We start from the raw sequence: 23,408 nt of genomic DNA, 5'->3' as shown, positions 1-23,408 counted from the left end.
TGCAAAATGCAGTATCATGCAGTTCATTCTATGCATAGAGATTTTAAATTCTATCTCGGTCACACGTTGATCTTTTAACATTGTGTTTCGAAATGTTTTTTGAGCTGTTTGGATCTTCAAAATGATGGAACTTTAGAAGGTAGATTGGAATGGTTAAACTTGTTTTTCAGGTAATCCATGGGTGATTTTCCGATCGATTGCATCGGAAATAAGGTTTCCAATTTTCATTTCAAAGATTTATGTGGTTAAATGTAGAACCCAAGAATAAACTATCAAAACTAACAATAAACATGATAAAAATACACAAGTTTTAATTTTTTGTGATTCTTATAGTGTGAGTTTGTAACATTTTGGGGGAAAAAATGGAAATTTCAAAATCTTTAAATGCATTCCAATTTCTAACCAAATTATTCGGGACTCAGATTTGGAAATTTAATGACAAAAATTGAAAAAAAAATCCAATACCACTTGCAACCTCCCTAGGCTAATCTGTTAAAACAGATCCAAATTCCCCCCTCCCATTTTCTATCTCCTCCAGTCCTCTTTTATTTGAAGGCTCACAATGACGTCATGTCAACATCTTATGTTGACTTCTTCATAGAGAGAGACGGAGGAAAGTGAGGAGGGGAGGGGTTAGAATTTGAAGGAGAGAATTCTACTCCCATCTCTAGATATGTAGTGGTTGTAGATATGGACCTGATGTGATAAAAGCGACAATGGTAGTGGTGGCAACGGAAGTGGCATTGATCTGACATGATGTTAACGGTGGCAATGGTGGCGGCAATACTCACAAAAGACGTGAGTTTGATGTTAATGGTGGCAATGGTGGCGGCGATACTCACAAAAGACGTGAGTTTGCGCATTCCGCCACAATGACATCACCATACCATTACACACAAACTTGAAGTGCGAATTCAGAATCACACTTACAATCAAAGATGGAAAGCACAAGTGAAGTCCGACAGAAGGAAATGAAACCGAACATTTATTGAGAGTTTGAGAGTTGTTCTAAATAAGCACACATACAAGAACAATTGCCTTGTTTTGGCAAAACACATTCTGGACATCTCAAAAAAAAAAAAAAAAAAAATACATGACCTAAGACAGCAGCAGGGGTTCTCAATAATTACTGCACAAGACGACGACGTTTATATATTAACCCCTTATTCAAAAAGGGAATAGAAATTTATAAATCAACACTGAAAAACTCTTTTATCTTCTCATGGGATTACAGACAGAACTCAATACAATCCCCCTTCCAAAATCCATGTATCAAAGAATTAACGAACACTTTGCAAAACAAATTCATGTGTCTGATCCAGTCCCTTTGTATCTACACGCAACCAACCGCCCACGATTGCTCTAACCGTGAAGATTTATCCTTGAGAACAGAAACTGTTTGAAACAACTTTACCTTCCTTCGGCCGCGCGCTTGGAACTTGGATCTTTTCTTGCTTTCTGTCCAAACAGCTTTTCTACACAACTCACACTGTATAGCGTGCGTACCTCAGTTACAATCCAGCCCGCAAACTTCTAGTACAATGCCACCTTTGCTCACAAATGGGTTGATTCGGACCCATAGCAGGGAGAATATGGATGCCAGAAGAATTGACCACACCACAATGATGGTGGGAAGTCTCTCTTGTCTTCCCACCAAACCTTTTAGGAACGGGTAAAGATGGACGATGACCCAAATGGCAAAGAACAGCCTACCAAAGAGAGGACCCCATGTTTCGTAACCATTGTTGATGGCATCCGAAACTCCAACTACGACTCCAATTATGTTTATGATCAATAAGCTCATGGGCGGGATCAAAAGTGATGTCCACTTGAAGAGGTATAGGTCGGAAAACTCTCCGTCATCTGCTGCTTTGGATGTGACAGTGAAGTTTGTGTTAACACCACCCAAAACCTTGAGCAGACCCTGGATGAGTGCGAAGAAGTGTGATGATGCACCACCAATCACCCAGAACTGTTCATTCCTCCACCAGTCGTGGATGCCAACATGTCCCCACTGCATCTCGAGTACGCTCGTTGCAGCAATGGACAAGAAGAGAGCCATAAAAAGGATACTAGCATAGTTGCTAATCTGTTAATCAGAGAAAGCCAATATTAGCTGAAATCTAAAAGTTTTGATGCATATGTACATATAGAAAGAGGAAATTACCTCAGGGACAATAAATTTCCCAGTAAGGAGACAGACAGCCGGCAAGGAACAGTAGGCAAGCAAGGGGATGGATGTCAAAGGATAAACAACCGAGTTTATATAAGAAAAGCGCTCCAACCATTTCAAACCACATCCGTATCCATACCAAATAGGGCAATGCCTGCTCAACAAAATTTCAACAGATCCCAAAGCCCACCGAAGCACCTGGTGAAGCCGATCTGAAAGATTAATAGGAGCAGAACCCTTGAATGCAGGCCTCTTGGGCATGCAATACACAGATCGCCAGCCATGGCAATGCATCTTGAAGCCCGTTAGGATATCCTCTGTAACAGAACCATAGATCCACCCAACCTGGAAAATAATTAAGATTTAGAAAACAGAAAAATGCCAAACATCAAATCTTAAGCACCTGAGAGTCCATCATTAGTCTAGTTTCTGAGATGGTACAGCATACCTCTTTCCCCCATTCTGATTTATCTTCATAGCCACAGCTAATGACATGGATGGCTTCCTTCAAGAGTGATGCAGAACTTGTTCCCTTTGGAACTCCACCGTCTTCCATAAGTGTTGAAGCAATGAAAACTGGCGACTGTCCAAACTTTTTCTCAAATTTTATTTGGGGAATCAGGGATGACTTCTCATTATCTATTCCTGCAAATAGTTATAGTAGCAATGTAAATATCTGAGTTAATCCACATTCGCAAGTATATTGAGCAAAGGAAATTAAAGATTAATCTGTAACAAGAAAACAAACAACGGTAGTCATGCAAACAACTTCTTACCTTCAATTCCCTCTTGAATATTTTCTAGTGCATGTATCTGCTTTGAGGTATCCTTGGTCTTCTTCTTTTTATCATTTGACTTGGATTTCTTGTTCTTCTTTCTAGATCCACAACACATGCAGCACCATTTTGGCCAACAATTGCAAGTCTTCCCTGGTGGTTTTTTCTTGGTAGGAGCATCATATCCGTAGAGTGCCTGCCTTCGGAAGACACACCCGGTTCCGACATAAATGGGCCCTTGGATCCCATCTAAACCTTTCATATTGATCTGCATTCAAATTATGAAAAGAAATTAGCTTCCACCGGAAAGAATCATGTTTTTGAAACTGACTCTCACACCTACTTTTAGAATACAAATAAACAAAGAAAAAGGCCCTTACATCAAAGAATACAACGTTGCGATTTGAGTATCTATCGTGAAGATCAATCCCATCAAATCTTTGAGGAAATTGTACATAACAGATCTTCTTTCCTGATTGGGGGTCCATCATGAAGCACATTGCTTCACGAAGAGCTTTGCTGTTGTTTATGTAGTGATCACAATCAACATTCAGTATGTAAGGAGCATTTGAGATGATTGCTGATACCCGCACCTAGATTTTGCCAAAAAGTAAATAACAATTAGCCAAATGAAAACATAAGAAAGTTCAGAGAGAAAGAGTTCCCAGAGAGAGGGAGAGAGCTACCAAAGAATTCATAGCTCCAGCTTTCTTGTGGTGATCAAAACCCGGTCTCTTCTCACGAGACACATAAACAAGACGTGGTAATTCATTTCCTTCTACATCACGAACACCATTTTGACCAAGGAAAACCTGCAAAAAAAATGATTAATCTTAGGAATACTCAATTATAATGTGTAAAAGGGCCTGCAAAACATTTGGATTTGCTCTTCAACATAAACGTATTAATGAACTGCCCCTCACCTGAATCATCCCTGGATGATCCCTGACATTATTTCCAGGCCATGGAGTCCCGTCCTGCATTGTCCAACCCTCCTCAGGAACTTTCTGTGCTGTTGCAACCAACAAATTTATCCGAACTTTGAACTCTTCATACTCCCTCTGTACCAAACAAATGACAACACCCGATCAGAGACGTCATCAGCCAGTACTTACCAGAAGTCTCATTATAATGATGCAAAGAAATATTATGAAAATTCTTTTTCTTTTTTGGGTACCGAAAGCTTAGAAAAATGGTTGTCTTTCGTACCAACAGTTAGTGACACCTATCCTTTTTCATTTTGGATTACTTATCCAAGAAACTACATGCCAGGCAAGAAACTTATCAAACAGATGAAGAAGGTTGTTAACCTTAATGGCTCGACGTTCCCTGACAAATGTCGGATCGACTTTGTCTCTCAGATAGTCAACTTTTTGAGCAAAATACCACTCTGGGGCACGGGGTTCAATGCTGAACTTCTTGCAGAATGGAACCCACTTTCGTGCGAACTCAGATGTCTCTGAGAGGGCTTCAAAAGTAAGCATTGCAGCACCATCATCTGATACGTAACATGCAACTTTGTCAACCGGATAATCTACGGCAAGGATGGACAGGACCGTGTTTGCTGTGATAAGTGGAGGTTCCTTCATAGGATCAACAGTACTAACAAACACATCTAGATCAGCCAACTCAGATGGCTTCCCTTCTTTCTCATACCTGAACAAATTTTTTTCACACTAGATTAGAGCAGATTTCAAAAAGCTGCATCCAATGAGAAACAAGAGAGAGAGAGAGAGAGAGGGAGGGGAGGGAGGTGAGGGAGGGAGAGAGAGAGAGAGAGGAGGCTACCTCAATGATAATCGATCAAGGTACGTTTCTCTCTCAATTGGATACCACTTAGGAAACTGATCCAATATCCATGACATGGCAAACCAAATCTCACATATTATAGAAGTTAACCAGAGTCCATAGGCATTGTTGACCGGGTGGAGAATTCTATAGTGAAAAAAGAGGCCAAGAACTGTAAGACGGAGTAAGATTACCATCCTATAAGGATTTATCTTGCTAGAAGAAATAGGCAACTTCCTCGAAAGCGGCTGCCTGCCTTCATCCATCCTGTAAAAAAGGAAAGTAAAATCATCAGCTCTCTTTGGTTGAAACACAATTATAACACTTTTTAAGTAGTGACGGTGCTAAGTTTTAACCTTATGTCAAAAAAGACAAAAAATATTGCACCATTTGGATTCTCCACTAACATGCATGGCAGTAAGTTGTTTACATCGAAAACTTATTTCCAACACCTAACCAGTATCCGTTTTGATTCATATCAAGTAGCAACATATTCTTCTCTCCATAATTGATGTAAAGAAGAAAAATACACAAAAAATAAACTAATAAAAAACGTAACCAATCTCTAACACCTAAAGAACACAATTTCACACAATAAGATAACAGGACAGTCACAGGAATATCAACATATTCTAAAGTAACACCTACTTTGGTAAATCGGGATCATCTGGTTCTCCATTATTGTCTCCACCATTATTTCCTCCTTGGTGCTTCACCACTTGAAGTTTCTCATTTTGCTTCTTCTTCCAGTCCTCCATTCTCTCCTTCCAAGCAACAGTTCCATAACCATACACAGCTAAGTCTTTCTTAGGATCCATTGGCCTCGGTGGAACTGCATCATCAAGGCAACAATCAGTCAATCACACTCTTCAGAACGATTAAAGCGGACTCAACAGCCACAAAACTGTTCCGACTTAAATGAACTTACAGGACATAAAGGAATCAGAAGATGGCATTGGATGAACCCGTTTTCCGCGACTCATAAATGGGGGAACAATAAGAGCATGCTTATCAGAGGCAATTCCAACATCCTTCACCGGATAAAAAAAAGAAACAAAAGAATTTCAACTTATCAGACACGGATCAATTATTGCAATCGCTGACAAAGAGAACATCAAGCAGTTAAACCAATTCACCTCTTGGCCATAGGTCAGCAGAGGGATCTCGGAGGCAATGGAGGCAGAGTCAAACTCTGCTGGTGTGCTAATCCCGGAACCGTTGACATGCGAACCCCTTCCAATGTTAAGGCGAGCAGCCAGCACTGCCTCTGCAATGCTGTGAGGATCCCTCCTCTCATTGCTAGCAATATCAAACTCATTCTCCAAATCATCAATGTCATCCTCTTCTTCGTCGCCTTCAACTCTTTGACTCCCTATCAAAAAGATGAATCTTCAGTACTCTTTTTCGAGAATCACCATGAATGCTCGGCATTAAATTTGTGAAGACAGAGAGAGACTCACCTTTGATGCGCTTGTATCGGGTTTTGCATTGCGGGCAAGCTTGATTGCCCTCGCGCCTTTCATACTCATAGCAAGATCTGCAAACGGGGAATGCACATTCATTGCAAGCAACAAATGGCTCCCCATCCACTGTAATCTCAATCTCATCTCCACAGATCTGGCAAATCTGCCCACTCAGTTCTTTAACAGATGTTACCTGCGAATTCGTAAAGTGCCAAAACGTTATCAATCTCTGTCAGATCAGGAAGATTAAACAATTAACAAAACAACAAAAACCAAGAGGAAAAAAAATTCCTCCATCTGCTAGCTGATTCCCTACAAAATCAACTGTTGCGGAAACACAATTGCAAGCTCTATAGAATGAAAATCCATTTAATCCTCTAAAACCTCAAAACTTTTGTAATTGCAGCTTGTAAATCTGAACTGAAAGAGAATTTTTTGCTACAAATAACTAGCAAGAGGTGGAAAATGGCATAAACCCATCAGAAGAAATAGAAGGAAAAATCCAATGTATTAATTTCAGGATCTAACAAATGCTAGAGAGAGAGAGAGAGAAAGGGAGAGAAAGCATGAGCAAATGGGTATCTGCAAAATGTAGAAAATGTACAGATTTGGAAGGCTGTTAACATTTTGCAGTAGCAGAAATTGAAAGGTTGAGAGGGGAAGGGGGAGAAAGAGAGAGAGAGAGAGAGAGGACTTACTCTTGAAACCTCATCAGCATTGATGAGAACAAACTCATTCCTGTTGTGAGAACCTGCAATAAGTCTTCCTTTGGTATCCATAGCTGATATCACTCAGTCACCCTACACAATCTGAGAGCCTTCAATCTCTACCCAAATAGATAGAGAAGAGAGAGAAATCCACTTCACAGCACCACTTCCTCTGCCTTTCTCATCACTCAAAACCCCCAAAAAACAAAGCTTTGCCTCCTTCCTCTCTCTCTCTCTCTATGTATGTTCTCTCTCTTCTCAGGCACCCATTACTAGAAAGAAAAACCCCACATTACACAATGAATAAAATCACAGCTTTGCAGACAGAGAGGTAAAGAGAGAGAGGGAGGCAGAAATAAAGAATGAGTGAATATAAAAAAGGATGAAATTAAAGAAATTAGAATAAATAAAGAAAATTAAATTAGAAAAAAGGGTTTTGTTTGTGAGCAATGAATGATTCTTTTCTTGAGAGAGAGAGAAATGTAGAGAGAGAGAGACCGAGTCCTCTAAGAAATTTGCTGTCTTGAAAAGAACACTCGGTGGCTTTCGATCTGTGACACGGTTTGCTGCCAAATTATAGAGAGGAGAAAGTAAAAAGATTAAAACTTTTTTTCACTTCTAGAGAGAGAAAGAGGGAGAGAAGAGAGAGAATCTGAAAGCGAGTGGGCGAGTTGAAAATTCAACACTCAAAACACAGAAGGGACGAGATAGGGACAGAAATGAGAGGGGAGGGGGAGAGAGAGAGTACATTGATGATTATTTAACTGGATCTACACACTCCTAAATTCCTAATTAATTAACCAGAAAAAAAAACTAATTCTCCAAAAATAAATTAAAAAATGTGTTTTAGGGTGGGACCCAGATTATGGAGGACAGGGCAGCAGTTATGGTGGTCGGGCCAAGGGCCGGGGTGCCCCACCGGAGTGTCGGTGGCGCAGTGGAATGTGGAGGAGGGTGGGACAAGGGGTAGTTCTGTAAAATAACACGCAGAAAAACAAGAAAAGAGTTTTCCAACAAAAAAAAAAAAAAAAAAAAACAAGAAAAGAGTTGGGCTTTTTGTGCGAATTGTCGGTGGCTTCGGTGGATATCGTCCGATTCGGTTCGATACTTTCTCTCTCTTCTAACTCGCTCACTCTCTGTCGGTCACAGTCGGTGTGCTATCAAATGAGAGAGAAAGAGAGAGAGAGTTCGGAAGTTGTTCTTCGGAGGAGGAGAGAGAAAGAGAGAGAGGGAGGAGGTGGAAGAAGCGGCAGGTCAGTCTCCTCTTCCGTTGCACAGGACACATTAGTACTTGGGTGAGTGTCACGTGCGACTCGTGCAGCGGGTGTCCGAAATACGGAAAAGTCCGGTAAAATATCGCGATAAATTTGATGAGATTCTGCTCTGCTGTCTATGAAAGGTTTACAAAGTGGTGGCCAACTATTTCATAGCTGTCTGTCTACCTTCCTTGATTTTTTTTTTTTTTTTTAATCAATAACATTAAAAAATGTTTGGTTTATATTTTTTTCTATGCTTGGTTAAGGTCATTTAGAAGGAAAAAAACATACCTAAATAAGATTAAACTTTATTTTGTATTTATGTGAATTGAACTCAAGCACATTTTTCGGTAAAATAAAGTCTTGACCAAATTAATATTAACAAAACGAGAGAACCAGTCTATTAGGCTCATAGTTAGAAAGCAAATTGACAGTTAGGTTTGACGCGTCAAATTAACAGACTAAGCAATCTAAATGTAAGTCTAATTAGTTTATATCAATGCTTGCAAGGAGCGTTATGAATTAATTTGTCCATCTGGTATAGAATGCGGAATTGGCGAGCTACTCCGTAGTGAAAGTCAACCATGTAGCACAATGGGGGGTCGAGAATACGAGTGTGAACATTTATGTATTAATGTATAGTATGTATGTGTATGTATATGTATAACAGTATATGTACATATCTGTTGTTTCAACCGACAATGTTGGCTTGCATCAATTGTTTAGTCATTTTCCAAGTATCATTCATTGCAAAATCAACAAAGTCAAAATTGTTTTCGTCATTTGATTACATCATTATCATTTTGTTTCGGTGTTTTTATTTTATATTTTAACTCTTGAATTTTGAGTAAAGTCACACTCTCTAATGCCGTGTTTACATATGGGGAAAGGATATGGGAATCATTCCCCATTTCTGATTATTCCTCCGTTTACCATCTTAAGCGGAATGAACAGTTCTGCAGGCCCTATGTAAAATCAGGAATTCAATTCCTGATATTTTCGGAATTGTATTACCTAGAAGAACGTAGTATTTGGATTCCGGGGAGAAGGCTCCATCCGGAATCAAATTTTCCTTCCCAAAATGCCCTGCATCTTTAGTACTCCGCCATCCTTTCCAGTAGCTCTCTGCTGCTCTGCCACCTCCTCTCGCTCCACCACCTCAAAATCCTCCACGTCCTCCTCCATAGCTCCCTTCGATTTGGAGCTTGGCTGCTATTCAACCCAACAAACCCATCGCTCCATGCGCTTCACCTTCATCGTCTGCGCCACACCTTCCACCTCCTCGTGTAGCCATGCCTTACTCCTCTGCCACTGCCTCACAAAACCCAACCACATTTCCCCCAAATCTGATTCAAGAATTTATCACCCAAACCCTAGATAATAAACCCACATATCTGGTGAAGAAATCACTCAAAACCCAGAAAATCTTGAAATTGAAATACTTGGCGGGGAAGAGGGTGATGATTATGGGGTAGGGTGAGTGGGAAAGATGAAAGCGAGGGGGGAAAGGGGAGGGAGGAGTTCTTATTTTCTGCTGGGGAAGTCTGATAGATGAAGGTTTAACATGTTGTGAAAATGTTATAAAAAAAAAATATGCGAAAGAAATAAAACAAAAAGAATAAGGACATTTTCGTAATCATAGTGATATCTATTCCGATTCAGGTGAATTAGTAAACAACTTATATGAATTTTGTTTCATTTTTACTCCAATTCCAGAACATTTAAGTAAACAGCTTCAACAAGAATCCGATTATGACTCCTCCTCAATCCAATTCCTCATCAATTTAATTCCTCCTCAATCTAATTCATCCTCAATCTAATTCCTCTATTTTGATTACGGTTACGTAAACGAGCCCTAAAATAATAAACCAGGTAGGAAATAGAATAAAAATAAATAAAAAGCAGAAAAATGTTTTTACATGCACCCTAACAAAATAAATAACAAATGATGAGTTGACTGGCGTTCACATCTGGATAAAATTCAAGAATTTATTCCAAATGAGAGTAATATTATATGTTTATTCATTTAGAGTGATGATGGAGAGACTGAAATTTTAAATAATTTTTTATAAATTACATGATGTGACGATTGATATATGAGCACGACGTCCAAAAGCCTATCTAATCTCCTAACACTAAAGGGTTTAGAGTTAAAGAGATAAATGTACTCATTGGTGAGGAACATTTAAATTCAGCTGTACACCTTTTTAAGGAAAAAAATTACCAGTTTAAAGAGATAAATGTACCCATTGGTTGTTAGTTGTTTAAAGAATGAATAAGGTAGTTAGTAGATTAATTGAGTTGTATACTTATCCATTTACCTAATATGATGGGCTATTTACAAACAAATCACTCAATATTCTATTTTATTGTTAAAATTAAACATGAGCGCTGCTATGCATACTCACTCGTTATATTTTTACTTTACAACTAAAATATAGATGATAAATTAGTATATTGTGGAAAAATAAGACTATTGAGTGGACACAGACACACTTTTAGTCGCTTAAACAAATGTTTTAAAGTAGAAGAAAAGTTGAGCCCGACTCATTCTTACTGCAATATAAATTTTGAGTTTTGTTCTTTTATATAATTTGAATTTTTTAGTGTTTTTCATTGACATCCGTTCAGTATTCTTCGAAGTGCATGTTGTATAAATATATATTACAGATTTGCCTCATAATAACGTGTGTAAAATTTGTGCATAAAAACAAAAATTGACACACCCCGTCCCGAAGGAGGGCATGCTGGCCGTCACGTGAGAGTGACGTAACCATTTGCACAGTACGGAAGCTTTAAAGATACAATTTCTAAGATGAAACACCCAAAGGTGAGTCCTAATTTTTGGCCATTCTGTCAGAACACCGTTGAATTTCCTCGTAGTCACCACACCTTTTCAATTCTTGAACCTGGAGGGGCGCAAAACAAAGTTGAGTGGGTCAGCAAAACGTACGTATTCAAAACCTTCTTTTCTCTTTGAATATACTAACCCCTCGCCGTAAAACAAATATAGTTTCCCAGAAAATAAACATATATACGTATGTATAGATATGTCAATCATGCTCCATGATATACCATTCATGCTCACGATATGCCATTCATGCTCACAATATGCCATTCATGCTTGAGAATATGCCACAACAGAATCTCATAATCAAATATAAATGCTCAAGCGTAATTCACATCAATAACATATAATCTAGTAGCCGGGAGTCACCTAACGTGACCTGTACGGCTGCATCTAGAGCTCCAATCTCAACTCAATATCTGAATCTGCACACGAGTCGGAACCACCTAATGTGGTCTGTACGACAGGACTGGGTGTAATATATACGCTCTAGTGCTACGATCACGTGAAGACTGTGCGAATAATCGCGGGTCACCTACGAGTCGGAACCACCTAATGTGGTCTGTACGACAAGGCTTGCACCTAACTTGGATCCAAGGCGAGCGTGTGGTGCTGGTGAACATCACGTGAAGGACTGTGCCCTGGCCCTGGGCGGGAGCACTAACACCGGGGTGCAGATTATGAGCTCTCTAAACATCTCAACTACTACTATTGCATACAAACATGAATACCACTTACCTGGCACTTACCTGGGCCTCCTCAGCACCATGCAACAGTATGCATAATTATGGTAATGCACATATTAAAATATGATGCATATATGACAGGATATATAATTCGTATTTCTTTTAAAATACGTTTTCTGGGAAATACGTCAAGCATACGTATATATATATATATACTGAAAAATAACTGCCCACTCACATATCACATCGACGTCTCGTAGGTCCCTGAGCCTCCCCTAGATTGGTTACATTCTTCCTCTGTATAATTTTCACCTATACAAAAAGTAACCAAATTGACGTTATTTAACGCGCATACACCAAACATTCGTCCATAACTTTCTCATACGTTACTCAATTTGGGTGTATGAATATACCACGGTGATCTACACGACGTCACGAACGCGTGACAATTTTCAGAACTCAATTTGGAGCTCTCACGCGCCCCCACGCGCACTGTTCACGCGCTGCCCACGCGCGCGTCTTCTTCCTCGCGTCGCCGGACTGGTTTCGCCGGAGATGGTGTTTTGCCGGAATTTCTGGGTAAATTTCAAAGTGTCATAACTTCTTCATTTCTTAACCATTTTCGACGTACTATATATCAAAATGAAGGTATTGACGAGACGAACACATCCATACCTTTCTCGACCCCTAACTCGCCGTGGTTTCGCCGGAAAAAGCCCCGACAGCTCCGGCCAACTTTGAACACGACGATCCCGACGTCCAAACTTCTCCAACGAAGTACTCCGAGGCTCCTTGGGACCTCACTAACACATCTACAAGCTTCAAAAGTCCAAAAACTAACTAGATTAATCTTTCATGAACAGTACTCGAAATCGGAATACCTCGAATCGACACGAAAACGAAGGATTTCTCACCTGAAAATGGTATGGTTGCACTCGTACGAGCTTCACGAGTTCGATGGTGTCCTTAGTTTCTTCGATCCATCAAGGTTTGGGTGATTTGTGTGTTGTCCGTACGTTTTTGAAGAAAGAAGAAGGAAGAACGGAGCTTGGGAGAGAGAGAGAGAGAAGTGACAGAAAAGAGACAGAGGGAGAGGAAAACACGGGAGAGTGAAACGGGGTGTATGAGTGTGTGTGTGGTCCTACAACACCACACAACACAAAACTACACGTAAAATAACGAACTAGGGGTAAAATTTGTAATTTCAAATGTACGTTTCAATATTTCCGGGACGGGATGTCACAACCTACCCTCCTTAATAGAATTTCGTCCCGAAATTCAAAACAACCAATCAACGACCCCTAGTGGTCAAAGAACAATCTAGAATACAAATTCCTCGTCTGATCTTCTGTCTCCCATGTAGCTTCCTCGACTGACTGATTTCTCCACAAATTCTTTACCAATTACACTGTCTTAATTCTCAATACATTCTTTTTCCAATCCAAGGTCGTCCTTGGTTCCTCAACCAGTCTAATCCGGATTAATTTTCAATAGTTGCATCGGAACTCCATGTGACGAATCTGCCACCTAGTGACAACGCATCGAAATATAATACATTATGCACCTTAGCCAATTCTGAAGACATCACCACTTGTATGCAACTTCATCGATTCCTTTAGTGGTCAAAAACGGTCTGATGTGTTTAAGACTTATTTTGTCTCCTTTCCAAATCTCACTATTTCTTTTCGTGATGAAATTTCTAAAAATGTTGAATCATGAAACACATCATGCTCTTACAATAACTCTGGAAGTAATTCAAGCAACTTCACTTACTCTTCGATGATCACATAAAGTCCGATGTACTTAGGACTTAATTTGCTTTCCTTTCCCAGTCGAAACATACTTTTCTAAAGTGAAAACTTCAAAATTTTAAGATCATCTACGTTAAACATTCGATTAGTGACATGTTCAACTCTTAATCACTATTGCCATTCCTGACTACTCTCAGGTTAAACTTAATCACCTGAATACTTTGAGAAGACTTATCCATAGTTTCAGGGCCTACCAAAACTCTTTCGTGATCGAATCTTCTCTATCCAGAAGTATTTCTTCCACAAATCAACAAAAATCGACACATTTCATGGTCCTTATGGCGTTACTTTAGAAACTGTGCAACCAACATACTTAAGAAACTCAGCAGTTCCGTAACCCAAATCTCTTCTCCATAAAACATATAAGTACTGTTGCACTGTGGTTGTTACTCAACACTGGAGTAAATGTACTAACTTGGTACATTGATCAACTATCACTTCAAGTTCAATCATAACCATCCTATTCTCGAACTCAGAAATCTTTCTTTTTCCCTTCTTTCTTTGCCTTGGTTAATTCTTAATTTTCTTCGTTAACCATTTAAGTCTTGAGTATGACCTTACTAAAAAGACTTAACTTGAAAATTAGCAATTACAACTTCTTCTCAAACTTCCATTCTCAACTTTACTTCAGTTGATTTCTAATCCACAAGAAGACAATCTTGGCAAGCGTGCCAGACATCAACTCTTACCACCGTCTTTTCACCAAGTGCATCAGCTAGAACAATTTTACGATCACCCTGGTCGTACAATCATGTTCATTAAACAATTCAATCCACCTTCGCTGCCTCATAACAAAATCCTTCCAAGTAATGGATATTGGAGACTTTTTGGATTCGTAAAAATCTTGCATTCTTACCAAATATAATGTCTTCATAACTTCACAGCAAGAATGGTAATCATGACTTCCAAATCACCAGTAGGGTAATTCATTTCATGAGGTTCCTTTCGTCGTGAAACGTATGTAATCACCCTAACATTTGCATCAACATGCATCCAATACCATTCAAGAAACATCACTAAAATTTTATGATTACCACTATTCTCTGGGAATACTAAATTACGTGCATGAGTGAGGAAATGCTTCAGTTGTTGAATCCTTTGCTCACAATTTCCTTCCCACTCATACATAACCTCTTTTCTCAACAATCTCGTCAATGACAAAGCAATGACTGAAAAATCTTTCACGAACCGTCCATGATAGCTTGTTAAGCTAGGATAACTCCGAATCCCAATCACGATTCGTGATTATTCTAAATTTTCAATTTCTGCTAAACTTAGCATACAATCGACCTTCCCTCGATCTTTGCAATACCGATTTAAGATGTTTAGCATACTTTGCTCTAGTCTTATCAATCCTTTCAATAGCAACAATAACAAATCGGTCTAGATATCATTGGAATACTTCATTCATCAAATTCATAAAGTAGTAGATGCATTCGTCACTCCGAATGGCATCACCAAAACTTGAAATGACCTTAACGAATCCTGAAAGTTATCATAAGGGCATCCTCACCGATAATCTTCAACTAATAATATCCAGACCTTAAGTCCTTCTTAGAAAATATACAACCACCTCAAAGCTGATCAAATAACCATCAATGTGAGGTTACGAATAACGGTTTTCAATTGTTACTCGATTCAACTGCTTATAATCAAAGCACAGCCTTAACGTCCATTTTCTTTCTCACCAATAAACTGGTGTTCCCCCAACGTAATGTACTAGGTTGAATAAAAACCTTTATCAACCAATTTCCAATTCTCTTAGTTCAAAAGGCAACATTCTATAATATATGGTTTGTACCTGGAGACAAATCCATAGTGAACTCTACATCTTTAACTGACAACAATCCAGGTAAATTCTCAGGGAAAACGTCAGGTAAATGTTTGACTACTCCCACTTCTTCCACGCTACTAGAAGTGACATCTTTTAGCACCACGTGAGATAAGTATCCTTGGCAGCCTTTTAATAATAATCTCTTTGCTCTCACAACATAAATAACGGCCTGCCTCACTCCACTTTGCATACTTACAAAAGTAATCTCTAGTCATCCAGACCGATGGAAAATAACATATAATCAATTCAACATTCGGCTATAAACATAGCTCATACTCTTTCATTCTAATCAACTCAGCCCTCGGCGGCATATATAACTCATAATCAACTCATCATATCATGTATATCTTGCACACATTCAGTACCACCTCGCGTGGTCTGCAACTCGTCACTGTATATAACATAATATGCTCTAGAATAACATCGAAATCTACAATCTAATAGAACAAAAGTAGCTAGCAACAATACTCTACTAATACTGAGCACTCTGAATAAGTACGATACTAACATAGGATAACCTACCGGTTTACTTGCTTAACGAATCCACGAATAAATTATTAATATTACGGTCTGCAGCCCGCAATACTGATAAATCATCGTTGTCTCGATAAGTAAGCAACAACTCTCGAGGGTGTAATATTACTATTTTGCCACTCATTAGAAAATACATACACACGTCTCAACCGCGTTTAAATACTACTTTCTAGGCAATAACAATAATAACGTAAAATTTCTACATTAACAACAAATAGACTTTAGCTAAGTCATTAAGAATAATTATCGTACTCCTAATCAAATCCGAATAATTCTGAGTATCTTGCAGTGATGTGTGGTTAACACATCCCTGGGCTTGTTGTTGTCTCCCACAACCTCTATTAGTGTAAATACTTCGCTCGTGTACACCACGGCCTAACTGACCATAATTAATATATCCAGGAACTTGCTGGATCGGCGCCAGTTGTGGCAAAGAAGACTGCTAGGGCTTCTGTTGGCTTTGGACATAATTTGCAGTTCTATGTCCCATCTATCCACTTGTAAAGCGTCCAATGCTTTCTCACCTACATTCTCAAAGGTGTCCATTATTGTACCTACAGCCCAAAGGTACATTTCTTTTACCAAAATCACCTTGTCTTTGAGATCTGGGATTACCAATACATCTATCACTTTGACTTTGACCAATGGCATTAAAACCTTTGCCAAAAGAATTAGAATCAGCTTCACTTCTTTTGAAGTTCCGAATCTTTCTATATTCTTGACATGACGAATCATTAACTTTATCGTCCTCTTTTGATTCCCATTCTTTTATCATTCTTCTTTACTCTCGCTGAACATGTTCTCAGAGTCCTCAAGGCTCAACAACATCTTGTATACTCCTGGTAAGAATTACAATGGATAGTGGTCACCCAAAGTACCACTGCCTTATGCCACCCAGCCTAAAACAATATAACACTTCAATCAAAATAGCAGCAATATTCGAATGGGACGAGGCAAGTCTGAGAACTTTCTATAATACTCATTGATCGTCAGCTTTCCTTGTCTCACATTTGCAAACTCTTGCTTTCTACCATCGTAAGATGCCAAAGGAAATAATTCTTTTCTTTAAACAAGTCCTTAAACAATTCTCAATCGGCTGTTTCCTTCGGTGACAACGAATTATACTCCTGTTTCCACCAGGATACAAGTTCATAACTCAAACCAGGTAGTCGTCTCAACCTTTCTGTCAAAAGGAAGATTCCTTTGACTTGCATAATCTAAAACATCTTTTCCAAAAGATTAAGCCATCGCTTTGCTCCCTTAGGTCCATCATTTTTCCATAAGGTGATTCAAATTCCACTCATAACCCATCTTAAAATGTCCCTTTTTGATAATATACTGAATCACCAAAATAATAATTTCCCCCAACAGCTAAATCAGGGAGACTAAGTTCCTCTAACTACGTGGTTTGCTACGAGGCGGTGTAGTTCTGACAGAATTCACTAGAACTTCTCAAGATGTCCAAGATTGAAACTAGGCTCTGATACCAACTTGACACACCCCGTCCCGAAGGAGGGCATGCTGGCCGTCACGTGAGAGTGACGTAACCATTTGCACAGTACGGAAGCTTTAAAGATACAATTTCTAAGATGAAACACCCAAAGGTGAGTCCTAATTTTTGGCCATTCTGTCAGAACACCGTTGAATTTCCTCGTAGTCACCACACCTTTTCAATTCTTGAACCTGGAGGGGCGCAAAACAAAGTTGAGTGGGTCAGCAAAACGTACGTATTCAAAACCTTCTTTTCTCTTTGAATATACTAACCCCTCGCCGTAAAACAAATATAGTTTCCCAGAAAATAAACATATATACGTATGTATAGATATGTCAATCATGCTCCATGATATACCATTCATGCTCACGATATGCCATTCATGCTCACAATATGCCATTCATGCTTGAGAATATGCCACAACAGAATCTCATAATCAAATATAAATGCTCAAGCGTAATTCACATCAATAACATATAATCTAGTAGCCGGGAGTCACCTAACGTGACCTGTACGGCTGCATCTAGAGCTCCAATCTCAACTCAATATCTGAATCTGCACACGAGTCGGAACCACCTAATGTGGTCTGTACGACAGGACTGGGTGTAATATATACGCTCTAGTGCTACGATCACGTGAAGACTGTGCGAATAATCGCGGGTCACCTACGAGTCGGAACCACCTAATGTGGTCTGTACGACAAGGCTTGCACCTAACTTGGATCCAAGGCGAGCGTGTGGTGCTGGTGAACATCACGTGAAGGACTGTGCCCTGGCCCTGGGCGGGAGCACTAACACCGGGGTGCAGATTATGAGCTCTCTAAACATCTCAACTACTACTATTGCATACAAACATGAATACCACTTACCTGGCACTTACCTGGGCCTCCTCAGCACCATGCAACAGTATGCATAATTATGGTAATGCACATATTAAAATATGATGCATATATGACAGGATATATAATTCGTATTTCTTTTAAAATACGTTTTCTGGGAAATACGTCAAGCATACGTATATATATATATATACTGAAAAATAACTGCCCACTCACATATCACATCGACGTCTCGTAGGTCCCTGAGCCTCCCCTAGATTGGTTACATTCTTCCTCTGTATAATTTTCACCTATACAAAAAGTAACCAAATTGACGTTATTTAACGCGCATACACCAAACATTCGTCCATAACTTTCTCATACGTTACTCAATTTGGGTGTATGAATATACCACGGTGATCTACACGACGTCACGAACGCGTGACAATTTTCAGAACTCAATTTGGAGCTCTCACGCGCCCCCACGCGCACTGTTCACGCGCTGCCCACGCGCGCGTCTTCTTCCTCGCGTCGCCGGACTGGTTTCGCCGGAGATGGTGTTTTGCCGGAATTTCTGGGTAAATTTCAAAGTGTCATAACTTCTTCATTTCTTAACCATTTTCGACGTACTATATATCAAAATGAAGGTATTGACGAGACGAACACATCCATACCTTTCTCGACCCCTAACTCGCCGTGGTTTCGCCGGAAAAAGCCCCGACAGCTCCGGCCAACTTTGAACACGACGATCCCGACGTCCAAACTTCTCCAACGAAGTACTCCGAGGCTCCTTGGGACCTCACTAACACATCTACAAGCTTCAAAAGTCCAAAAACTAACTAGATTAATCTTTCATGAACAGTACTCGAAATCGGAATACCTCGAATCGACACGAAAACGAAGGATTTCTCACCTGAAAATGGTATGGTTGCACTCGTACGAGCTTCACGAGTTCGATGGTGTCCTTAGTTTCTTCGATCCATCAAGGTTTGGGTGATTTGTGTGTTGTCCGTACGTTTTTGAAGAAAGAAGAAGGAAGAACGGAGCTTGGGAGAGAGAGAGAGAGAAGTGACAGAAAAGAGACAGAGGGAGAGGAAAACACGGGAGAGTGAAACGGGGTGTATGAGTGTGTGTGTGGTCCTACAACACCACACAACACAAAACTACACGTAAAATAACGAACTAGGGGTAAAATTTGTAATTTCAAATGTACGTTTCAATATTTCCGGGACGGGATGTCACAAAAATCGCTATATTTCTTTTAACTAGCTATACATGTACATAGAAAGTATTATTATTGGCCCTGTAAAATTTTAATCGCACACTCTAAAATTTCTATATCTAAAATGAAATATATACTAGCAAGAAGTGCACAATGAAAATTTTGAAATCCTAATAACAGTTTCCTAAATATATTGTCCATTGTATTGTATATATAGTATAGTTTTAATGAATTAATAACTAGTGACAGCCGCACATGGCAAGAGACAAAAAGGACCGATGTTAAGTTGAAGTAGTTAGGCAACCACTACGAGGTGGCACAGTGGTTGGGCACAAATTTTAGGTTCATATTTTACACGGCATCTTTTGAGTTCGTTTCTTGACGTTGGTGAATCGCACTATGGTGGTCAGGAAGGCTGAAATATCTCGATAAGTCTTCTCAACTCCCAACACAATAGACTGTCAAGACGAAACCACCAACTGGTTGTTTTTTAAAAATAAAATTTATTTTTGTAGTAGTAGTTAGGAATTTGATCAAATTGTATAATTTGTATTAAGTATATATTTGACGTGATATCAATTGGTGTTGGGTCACAGTGATAACAGAAAATCCCAATTTCCAAATCGGAAGAAAGAAATATAAGTAGCCACTCCCTTTGTCTCTTTACGCCTCTTTTTGTTTAATTGTTGGTGTGCCATTAATTTATACAAATTAATTTTTTGCAAGTATATCTCTAACAGATGGAATTTTATGTATTTGCCTAGTTGGTTCGCCCTCTTTCTTCTGTAAATTCCATTCTCGAACTTTTTCCTTTGTACCAATAGGTTAATAAAGAAAAACAAGTTCACATACCATAGCAATTTTTTTTTATATATTTATCTTATATAAAAAGTGAATTTCCCATAAAAGAAAAACAATATATCCCATAAGAAGACCAATAAAAACGGTAACCCTATTCTTGAATGAGGGTATGTGACACACTCCGACCGAGATCGGAGCGTGCTGGCCGTCGCACAAAGGTGACGTAGCCATGTGCACGTGCGGAAGCTAGTAAGTAGTAATATAAAAGTACGAATAATTAAAAACTAGCATACAAGTACTAAAATGAGTGCTAGTTAGTGCGATACAAATTCAGAGCAGGTCTATAGCAGTCCAAATAAAACGACAACAATAGTACGCCCGAAGGCGACCCTACGATGTGGAGTGTCTGTCAGAACGCCGAAAAGCTCACAAGGGAAACCACCGCAACGGCTAAGCAACTAGAACCTGGAGGGGCGCAAAACAAAAGCGTGAGTGGGCAAAAACAATTCTTTCTAAAACCATTTACAAAATACTTTCTAACCCCTCGCCGTAAAACCTGTATACTTCCCAGAAAATAAACATATATACGTATGTGTAAACATGCAAAACATGCTCAAGGGTATACCAATCATGCTCAAAATATGCCATGCCACAATCTCAAAGTGATATGCATGTGCCCAGGTATAACCATATCAATATCATATAATCCGGCAGCCGGAGTCACCTAACGTGACCTGTACGGCTGCATCTAGAGCTCAAATCTCAATCTCAATATCTAAACCTGCCCACGAGTCGGAACCACCTAAAGTGGTCTGTACGACAAGCCTGGGTGTAACATATATATACGCTCTAGTGCTACGATCACGTGAAGGCTATGCGAATAATCGCGGGTCACCTACGAGTCGGAACCACCTATTGTGGTCTGTACGACAGGCCTATGCACCTAGCTTGGATCCAAGCTGAGCGTATGGTGCGGGAGGTGAACAACACGTGAAGGACTGTGCCCTACTCTGGGCGGGAGCACTAACACCGGGGGTGCAGGTTATGAGCTCTCTAAGCATCTTTAACCACTAATTAATGCAATCGTTAATTAACGCTTACCTGGCACTTACCTATGCCTCCACAGCACCCACATATAAATATGTATATGCATGCCACTACTAATAAATGTGATGATGCATAAACGATAATAATAATATGCATGGCATAAGGCAAATAACCCTTTTTAAATCAATTTCTGGGAATATAAATGTATATAGGTATATACGGAAAACAAAAGCCCACTCACTGGTATGTAGAAGGGTCGTAGCCCCCCTGCCTCGCGTGTGCACGCTCGTCCTCTGGGTACGTGTCACCTAAATGCGAAACAACTATAAAAACGTTAACTTTAAAGCACATAACCCGTTTCTCGTAATAACTTCTCATACATTGCTCAAAATGGACAAATGAATATACCCACGTGCTCTACACAACCTCAGGGTCACAACCATATTTTTAGAAAAATTTTTGGACCCCGCACGCGCCCCCACGCGCCAGCACAGGCACGGACCTACGCGCCCCCCACGCGCGGCCACGTGCCAGGCACACTGACGGTGTCAACAGACGCCGTCAGGAATATTCCGTTAAACTGACGGAATATTCCGTCAAATCTAACCGGATACCGTCACTGCCGTTAGGAATATTCCGTCAAACTTGACGGAATATTCCCCTTTCTTCTCCGGCCTACCCTCGCCGGACTCCGGTCGCCGGAAACTGGGAAAAACTTTAAACTAACTATTCTCCTTCGTTTCTCAACCGTTTTCTATGATTCTTGGACCAAAAGAAAGCCCTAAACTAGTAGAATCACGATGGACCACTTTTAAAGGCTAAAAGTTACGCGATCATACCTGTCTCAAAACTCAAAAACCGGCCAACTTCGAACTAGGCCTTCCCGACGTCCAAATTCGTCCAACGAGCTACTCCGACGCTCCTTAGGACCTCACCAACACACCTACAAGCTTCAAATGTCCAAAAACTAAGTAAATTAATGTTGCATGAACAGTGCTCAAAACGGACCTCGCGATATCGACGTGAAAACGTCGAAGTTCTTACCTGAAAATGCTATGGTCGTGCTCCCCTTGTCCTCACGAGTTGAATGGTGTCCTTGGTTTCCTCGATCCGTGATGGTTTGGGTGGTTTTGGTGTTTGTCCGTACGTATGGTGATAACGGGAAGGAAGAGAGAGGCACGGGGGAGAGAGACAGAGGGAGGGGAAGAGTGGCTGTGTGTGTGAGTGTGTGTGTGTGTGGTCCAACACATGCCACACCACACAAAACAACCCACAACGTGACAAAACAACCTAAGGGCAAAAAGGTAATTTCACACGTGCGTTTAATAATCCCGGGACGGGATGTCACAACCTTCCCACCTTAATAGACTTTCGTCCCGAAATTCAAAACAACAACGCAGCAACCCCCTAGTAGTCAAAGAACAATCGAGGGTACAAATCCCTCATCCGATTCTCTGTCTCCCACGTAGCTTCTTCGACTGAATGGTTCCTCCACAAAACCTTCACCAAATTCACTGTCTTGTTCCTCAAAACCTTCTCTTTCCAATCAATGATCGTCACCGGTTCCTCATCGTACGTCAAATCTGGGTTAATCTCAAGCGGTTGAGGAGGTATCACGTGAGATGGATCAGCAACATAGTGTCGGAGCATAGACACGTGAAAAACATTATGCACTCTAGCCAACTCCGGGGGCAACTCCAACCTGTAAGCTACCTCGCCAACTCGTTCTGTGACCACGTATGGTCCGATGTACCTGGGACTCAACTTCCCTTTCTTTCCGAACCGCACAACACCTCTCCACGGTGAAAGCTTTAGAAATACCCAATCTCCGACCTCATATGTTCTGTCCGTAGCACGCCGATCCGCTAGACTCTTCTGCCTGTCCTGAGCTGCTTTCAGGTTAGACTTAATCACCTGAACATTCTGAGTAGTCTCCTCGACAATCTCTGGACCCACTAAAACTCTTTCGCCAACCTCTGACCAACACAACGGTGTGCGACAAGCTCTACCATACAAGGCCTCAAATGGCGCCATGCCAATGCTCGAATGAAAACTGTTGTTGTAAGCAAATTCCATCAAATCCAATCTTTGGTGCCAAGCGTCACCAAACTGCAACACCGAAGCTCGCAGCATATCCTCCAAGGTCTGAATAG

General features: G+C 40.2%; 1 protein-coding gene and 3 long non-coding RNA genes across 4 annotated transcripts; all 4 read right to left on the bottom strand.

Moving 5' to 3' along the window:
• Positions 1-968: 968 nt before the first annotated feature.
• Positions 969-8,167, bottom strand: LOC137727384 (cellulose synthase A catalytic subunit 2 [UDP-forming]). The gene is made up of 14 exons (XM_068466251.2): positions 6,899-8,167; positions 6,198-6,393; positions 5,874-6,109; positions 5,666-5,768; positions 5,386-5,569; positions 4,738-5,004; positions 4,260-4,605; positions 3,873-4,010; positions 3,636-3,761; positions 3,330-3,542; positions 2,950-3,217; positions 2,622-2,818; positions 2,168-2,518; positions 969-2,089 (listed from the first exon to the last, which is right to left on the bottom strand). Exons 1-14 carry the CDS (start codon positions 6,977-6,979, stop codon positions 1,508-1,510), a joined length of 3,288 nt encoding a protein of 1,095 aa, XP_068322352.1. The 5' UTR covers positions 6,980-8,167; the 3' UTR covers positions 969-1,507.
• A 2,709-nt stretch (positions 8,168-10,876) lies between these two features.
• On the bottom strand, positions 10,877-13,136 carry LOC148693352 (uncharacterized). Its single transcript, XR_015952177.1, has 5 exons — positions 12,612-13,136; positions 12,373-12,516; positions 12,111-12,272; positions 11,936-12,009; positions 10,877-11,072 (listed from the first exon to the last, which is right to left on the bottom strand). It is a non-coding gene; the product is annotated as an uncharacterized LOC148693352 (long non-coding RNA).
• Positions 13,137-17,150: 4,014 nt separating this feature from the next.
• On the bottom strand, positions 17,151-19,382 carry LOC148693351 (uncharacterized). Its single transcript, XR_015952666.1, has 5 exons — positions 19,099-19,382; positions 18,860-19,003; positions 18,598-18,759; positions 18,423-18,496; positions 17,151-17,559 (listed from the first exon to the last, which is right to left on the bottom strand). It is a non-coding gene; the product is annotated as an uncharacterized LOC148693351 (long non-coding RNA).
• A 1,103-nt stretch (positions 19,383-20,485) lies between these two features.
• Positions 20,486-21,911, bottom strand: LOC148693350 (uncharacterized). The gene is made up of 2 exons (XR_015951866.1): positions 21,497-21,911; positions 20,486-20,673 (listed from the first exon to the last, which is right to left on the bottom strand). It is a non-coding gene; the product is annotated as an uncharacterized LOC148693350 (long non-coding RNA).
• Between the last annotated feature and the right edge of the window lie 1,497 nt (positions 21,912-23,408).

Source organism: Pyrus communis, chromosome 10 (assembly GCF_041283825.1).
Source record: "Pyrus communis isolate YQ-2024b chromosome 10, ASM4128382v1, whole genome shotgun sequence".
Classification (NCBI taxonomy): Eukaryota; Viridiplantae; Streptophyta; class Magnoliopsida; order Rosales; family Rosaceae; genus Pyrus; species Pyrus communis.
The sequence above is the reverse complement of the archived record's forward strand: the minus strand, read 5'-3'. Positions and strand labels throughout refer to the sequence as shown.